General features: G+C 43.6%; 1 protein-coding gene across 1 annotated transcript; it reads left to right on the top strand.

Annotated features, from left to right (window-relative positions):
• The first annotated feature begins 287 nt into the window (after nucleotides 1-287).
• Cxcl13 (C-X-C motif chemokine ligand 13) lies at nucleotides 288-5,330 on the top strand. The gene is made up of 4 exons (XM_057772937.1): nucleotides 288-379; nucleotides 1,949-2,081; nucleotides 4,447-4,527; nucleotides 4,779-5,330. The coding sequence occupies exons 1-4, from the start codon at nucleotides 319-321 to the stop codon at nucleotides 4,831-4,833; spliced, it is 330 nt and encodes a 109-aa protein (XP_057628920.1). The 5' UTR covers nucleotides 288-318; the 3' UTR covers nucleotides 4,834-5,330.
• Nucleotides 5,331-7,096: the final 1,766 nt, after the last annotated feature.

Genomic DNA, 7,096 nt, shown 5'->3' with positions numbered 1-7,096 from the left:
CTTGGGGGTCTCCAAACTGATCCCATTCTCCTCTTTTCTTCACCCTCAGATCTCCACGGCATCTCTGACATTTTTAATCTGCATCTCCAAGAAATGCTTGGTTATCCAGAACATAGTCATAAATTTTGCAAGATGAATTTCTTTTTTCTGTAAAGGCAAACTCAGCAATCTTTGGGGGATTTGAAGACTGACGGTGCAGCTGACCTACTGGAGACAGGCGGTGGGAGGGCCCTCACTGGTATAAATAAATAAGAGTCTGGAGTCGGGAGCCCTCAGCTTGGCCTCGGCGCTGAAGGTTGGACTCCACCTCCAGGCAGAATGAAACTCAGCCTGGCAGCCCTGCTCCTCCTGCTGGCCAGCTGCCTCACTCCAGGCCACGGTGAGAACTTTCACTTATGATTTCTCTAGCCTTTGAGCAGAAATGGTCTTTGCCATTTCTTCTTCAATTAAAACTGGGAAGGAAGTCTTACAAGAGCAAGGGTGGGGGCTCAACTGCTTCCAGATTTGGAAGGGTGAGGTCTCAGGGATTTCACCCTTTAAAAACGGAAGCTTTCAAAGTGTCAAGACTGTCCTTTATAGAGGAAGGATGGTGCAGGTTCGTAGGACTTATGTATAGTTGTGTATTGCTAGGCTGTCAGCTCAGACAGGAAGACTCCTTTGCACGGCTCCTCTTTGCTCTGCCTCTTGATGCCACTCCTCGTCAAACCTTGGCCTCTAAGTCCAACATTCCCAGGACAGTTGCACGTGATAAGGCCTGACACCCTAAATAAAGCAGAGGCAAGGAGCTGACTTCAGCCTGAATGGGGCAGCTGTCTCTGCGTGACTGGATGAATGTCTAACCGAAATGGCAAGGTGTGTGTGTGTATACAGCTGAGGGGATGGATGTGTGGGCGGAGAGAAGTACTCGGGTTTACAGGACAGATAATTACGCTTACGATGTGCAGGTCCCTCCCACCCCCATTTTCACCCTTCCTTCAAAACTCATTTCTCTCCTCTCCGACGAAGCTTTCCTGCCGCTGGCGACAAGGTTAGCCCCTAGGAAATGCTCCATTCCCAGTATCAGTATACAGGCTGTGTGTAATACGACCTCAGCGGTGGTCTAAGGATGGTTCCCCTGTTCAGCCCACAAAACTGTAGACAACTTGGGAACATGACGCTTTTATTTATTCAAAGGATTTTATAAATGTCTTTTGGTTTTGTTTGTTTTGTTTTGGGAGACCAGGTCTCAGTGAGCAGCTTTGAACTTATAAAAATCATCCTTTGTCAACATTTCAAATGCTTGGATAACCCAGCAACAATTTCTTTAAAAAAATAATAATAATAAATAAAACTTAGATTTCATGAAAATCCATGAGTTACCACTAAAATGTCTATAACTACTAAGTATTGTGGCTGAATCGAGCCTCCAATTTTATTATTGGTTTTCCTTTGGTGATAATTATGAGTAATATTGAGAACCAAGATATTAAACATGAGTGAAGAAGCATCCTCCATGGGTTTTCTCAGATAGAGAGGGGGTGAAGGTGGAGGGCTGCTAAGAGAAAGGACTGTGAGAAATGCTTACAATATCCACCAGTCTCCAGCAGCATCTGCTCCTCTGCTTTTTCACTGGGAGTGGAGATCAGTTGATTTCCTAACACATTAGATGTAACATAGTTGACTGTCCCTAGAGCATCAGCTGTCAAATCACCTGAATGCCAATCTAACGCTACGAGGCCAGTCAACGAACGCTACGACTTTGAAAAGCTAAGGTCATTTCCATTAAGGTTTTGGTAGAAAACATTTGGAAGCACACAAGGCAAAACAAACAGAAATACACAAACTGAAAGCTTATGCAACTGGTTTGAAATGTTTGCCTCTACAAACGCGTGAGATAGAAGATTGGTAGTTCAGTTCTACTTCTAAGTTATAGGCCCAATGGGTTAAGTGACTGATTCTGCATTTACAGGAATCCTGGAGGCCAATTACACAAACCTAAAGTGTAAATGTTCCAAAACGATCTCAAAGCCTATCCATCCAAACATCATAGAGCGGATTCAAGTCACACCTCCTGGGAATGGCTGCCCAAAGTCTGAAGCCCTGTAAGTTACAAGAATTAAAATAATAATAATAATAAATTACATAATTTCTCTCTTCAAGTGAAAAGCAGATGAAGAAATATATTTGCAATTAGCAACAGGATGGTAGCAAGAATCTCAGAGACCAGTTTGATATCGCTAAATATCTGAAATTAATCATAGAAATGTGTAATATTTAAATACTTGCTTTTCAGCAATCCAAAGCTGTAACCTCTTGCTCCCTCATTGTATCTCTCAAGCTGCTCCACCAAGGCCTGTGTGTGTGGTTACAGAGCCTGAAACTGGGGAAGGGGTGTTAAGGAGGTTAACTCACTGAGGCTTCAGGAAGCTAACCTGCCTGCAGCACCCAGAGGCAGGGATGGACTCAAAACTCCCTCTCTCCTACACAGCCTTTGAAGGATGCTCACACAGAGACTCATTCTCCTTGCTGGAACCTCCCTTTTAGCAGCAGCTCGCCTTTGTCCTCCCTTCTCCCCGCCCCTTTGCACCCCGCTCCCCCTTCGTTCATCTCTGTGGACTGGGCTAAGGAGGAGACCCAGGACCTCACAGATCCTGGACCAGTTTTCTCCCTTTAAGCCACACCCCAAGCCCTCGAGAACTTCCTTGGCTTTGGAAAGTTTGTAAGCAACTATGCTTGCTTGTCCCATTTTGAAACAAAGGCTTTGTAGCTGGGACCAGATGTATTTGACTGACAAAGCGGAAATATAGGTTATCAAAACTCTGTGAAACTTGTTGCCAAGATGGCATGATACTTTTACCAGCGTCTCTACCAACGAGAGTTAAACGAAGCCACAGTTACGTCCCTCAACCTCCACAGTAAAGTCTAGCCATGGGGCCCAATGTGGGGGGCAGAGCACTAGAACCCTTCCTTGCCTTTTGGCTGCATTCTCCTCCCTTGGTTCAATGCTCTCACCTCTCAATCAAGGGAAGTAGAACACCCTCCCTGATTGTCTCTGCTTTCCTAACACCCGTTGTTTGGAAATAATGAAAGTTTCAGTGTACATCTTCTTGTTAAAGTCAGCATTTTTGAACAGTAGGCAGATATGGAAATGAAAGCTACAGATTGTTGGGAGAAACCCATTAGTCAGGGATGAACATATCCAGTTGGCCAAAGTCTGTTTTGCCATCATGATTTTAAAACCAAACTGGCAGATGCTGCCTTGAGGCCCCACTTGCTCCATGGCTTCTAAGATTGACCTAAAGAGGTAGAAATTCAAACTTAGGCCAGGTAGTGGTGGCACACACCCTTAATCCCAGCACTAGGGAGGCAGAGGCAGGTGGATCTTTGTGAGTTCAAGGCCAGCCTGGTCTACAGGCACCAAAGCTACACAGCAAAATCTTGTCTCGAAAAACAAAAAACAAAAAACAAAAAAAAAAAGGAAGGAAGAAAAAGAAAGAAATCGAACTTAGATGGATGGTTCCTTATTCTTTATAGCTAAGATGCCTGATACATCAAGATACTGCATTTGCTTAAGGTCACACAAATTAGTGTTTACAGTCTCTTGGTTTTCTACTGCTTGGGAGACCTTACTTTTCCATTGCAGGGAGGAACCTTAGCACCATGTCTGGAACTTGATAACTATTCAGGTCACAGTGATTGCTGAAAGTGTGGTTGTGAAGTCAGGCAACCTCTGCAATAATTCAAGCAATCCTGCTGTATTGTGTGTTTGCAGTACAATCTTCCATGTGTTGTTTGAACTCTCTGAACTCTGCACTCATCAGAAGGAGAGAAAACAATGGTTCTTGTAGAACGGGACTTCTGTGGGAAGAACTGAGGTGACCATATGGCCTATGGCACACAGTGAGAACAATGTCTGACAAAGGTTGGCCATTCGCTAGGAGAGTTGGTTTGTTGCTGATTAATTTCTCAGGGCAGGAAAAGTCTTGCCAACTGGTGACTTGGAGAAATGTCACTGAGCCCAATTGAAACTTCCTCCATATTAAAATATATTCATTTTTTTTTTCAGATAAAACATTTTCTCTAGTCTGTTTTGCTCTCCTGAGCTCAGTGGACATTTGAATGATACTGGGGTATAAATTTAGAAGTGACCCAACTTTGGAGTCAGCTTTTTGGCCCTTCTCTAACTCATAGAAAGACTATCAACAAGACAGTCTCTTAGAACATATGGGCTTCTGTCAACTTGGACCCCCCAAGTTCCCACACATCGGTCCACAAACGGTAGTCCTCTTCTTCCGCGGGCCTCACACCACAAATCGCTTCTTCCAGATTCAAAGCTTCTTGCTCAAATTTCATTTTTTGGGGGGGAATAATTATTTTGACAATCAATTCTCTTTATTATTAAAAAGCCTACAGGATGGAAAAGAATGCACCGCTGTTTCATCTTTATTTGTGTTTATTTCGCTCCAGGATCTGGACTAGGACTAAAAAAATTCTATGTGTGAATCCTCACGATAGATGGTTCCAGATGGTACTCAAATTTTTACGGAGGTAAGTGAAGCACACGAGAGCTTTCCTAACCGGCCACACTGGGGAATCCTTTACAATTGGGAAAAGTCATCAGACACATGTCTGTCCTGCTGTTTCTATGTGCCGGCTAGAACAGGGCTAACTCATCCTGCCATTCAGACAGCTTAAGCAAGGGTGCCCAGGAGCCGTTATTTGATGTCACCAGAGGGAAGTTCTAGTTTCTTGTGTGTGTTTCTCTAAGTGTGACTTATGGCTTTGTTTTTCATTCACAGAAAAGCTGTGTCTTCAACTCCCCCAGCTCCAGTGAGTAAGAAAAGGACCACCTGAAGGCCCTGTACCCCAAGGAACACCTGCACCCTCCTTTATCCCCGCTCTGAATTTTAGTTGTGCTCTTAGTTGAAGAATTTCCAAGAAAATAAATTCCTTTTACAAACAAGCATGACTGTGTGTAAAGACAACCCTGCAGGATTATCCCCAACCTACATTCTTGTTTCTTAATGAGGGTTATTTGAGGATGGGTGCTTAGTAACACCCATGTGTTTGTTAATAGGCCTGTTGTTTAATGTCAAAATGTCCTAGGTTGTAGAGTAATCTGAACCTGTAGCTTGTATTAACAAGAAATGTATGGGGTACACTTCCCTCGCTTCACCCCCTTAAGGAAGGCGGTTTTCCCAAATGGTCTTCATAGTTTGCTGGGCAGCCAGACACGAGGCAAAGTAGGTCTCCATTAGTGAAGCCTCAGGAAGAAAATAGAGCCCTCTTACTTTTAAAGGTTTCTGGTACACAATTTATTGTATCAGATTAAACCCCGTAACATTGAAAGATCCTAGGCTTAAAATTCCAGGCTCTTCAGCAGTATACAAACACATTCCTTTATACCACGGCTCTCTCATTTGCTTTTTTTTTTCATATCTTTCACACAGACAAAAATATCAGTCTCTTGTATCAAATTCTTTAATGTTTCCTCTTCATCTAATGTCATTTAATAAACTTAATCAAATATCTTGCTTATATAAAAAAAAATCTTGCTTATGACCCGTTCATTTTTAACAGACAATTTTCTCTCACTGAGATGTTCTTCAGCTATTCCCAAGGAGACGTGAGGTTTCAATCATGTTCATTTTTTCCTGCATATCAGAGCCCTCTACAGATGACCCCAAATTACGTCAGCCACCAGAGCAGTTATGCGGTGGGAAAGGTTTGCCTCTGAGGCCTCTTTCCCCAGGCATGCTAAATGTGATCTCCTCCAGCCTTCAAGCGCTTCCTCAGACCCGTTCTCGCTGCCTGTTTATATGGATTCCCGGAGTCTCCAATGTTTCATTTGACAAAGTGTTGCATTGAGTTGACAGGCGGAGGACTTAAAGGCCATTCTTTCCCACCACTGCCCTGAGGTCGCAGCCTGACTGCCTCTTGGCCTCCTTGGCTGCCTTGTGGTCTGTTCCCGTCCCATCTGGCTCTCTCTCCCATTTATCTCCATTGATTCACTCATTCATCTATTTTGCGGCAGGGTGGTGTTGTTGTTTGGTTCTGTGTGGGTTTGCGCGCGTGCGCGTGTGTGGAGGGTGTGTGTGTGCATAGGAAGAACTCAAACCCCAGTCTCATTCCTCAGAAATAATCCATTTCTCACTGACAATGGGCTAGCTCCTAAGTAGGCTAGGCCCGCTGTCTCCATTTCCCCCAGGAGAGGGATTAAGTGGCTGGGGCGGGCGGGGTGGTCTAAACTCAGGTCTCCTGGCTTTTTAGCAAGTATTTTACTCATTGAACTGTTCCCCAAGTCTTTTCCCACCCCATTTTTATTTTAGGGTTGCTTGCTTGCTTGCTTTCTATTTCTATTCTTGCTTGAGACAGGATCTCAGTCTGTAGCCTGGGCTAGCCTGAAACTCACTACACATGCCAGGCTGTCCTTGAACTGCGGTAGTCTTCCTGCCTCGACCTAGAGAGCACAGGTGTGAACCTCAATGCCCAGCTTTCTTCTTTCATTCATTTTTTATTTTTATTAAGTATTTTCAGAAAGAATAAATACCACTTATAGATATTATATTCTCCGTCATCTATAATTTGACATTTTGATAACAAATATGCAAAGGGAATATACAGTATCTTCAAAATCCTACAGCCAAGTGCTCTTTAAACCTCAGTGTTTAGAGACTGGGAATTGAGCTTTAGCTCTATTGTGGCATATAGCTCAACAAGTATTCAGGATCCTCAAATAATCAATGCTGCCATTTCTCATGAGGCAGCTACTATTAACCATTCTGTGAGAGCTGGCAGAAACGGGGTACAACAAGTGGGCACCAAGAACCATCCCTATAGCACTACTATCTATGGGAGGTAGATACCATCAGTAGAAACAGAAACAAAGAGACATTTCTTGCCTTCATCCATATAACTAATCAAAAACAAACAAGAATTTGAGCCCAGGGTCACCAGACTCCTAAGTGAATGTTCTTCATCATTACATTATACTGAGAATACATTCCAATGTATGTTCTGACTTCAGCCATTTTGCCTGCCCTCCTCTTCAGAGCCAATCAAAGCCACAGGACATTGTGTGGTAGGAAGAACTTAAGGGGGCGTGGGCAAGGGAAAG

Source organism: Chionomys nivalis, chromosome 6, assembly GCF_950005125.1.
Source record: "Chionomys nivalis chromosome 6, mChiNiv1.1, whole genome shotgun sequence".
In the NCBI taxonomy this organism is placed as follows: domain Eukaryota; kingdom Metazoa; phylum Chordata; class Mammalia; order Rodentia; family Cricetidae; genus Chionomys; species Chionomys nivalis.
This window is presented reverse-complemented; position numbering and strand designations above follow the sequence as displayed.

Bases quoted from the DNA above. Each gene is read 5' to 3' on its own strand.
- Cxcl13 (XM_057772937.1), top strand. From the start codon at position 319: ATGAAACTCAGCCTGGCAGCCCTGCTCCTCCTGCTGGCCAGCTGCCTC. The intron at 2,082-4,446 runs GTAAGTTACAAG...ATTTCGCTCCAG, and splicing joins TGCCCAAAGTCTGAAGCCCT to GATCTGGACTAGGACTAAAA. The intron at 4,528-4,778 runs GTAAGTGAAGCA...TTTCATTCACAG, and splicing joins GTACTCAAATTTTTACGGAG to AAAAGCTGTGTCTTCAACTC.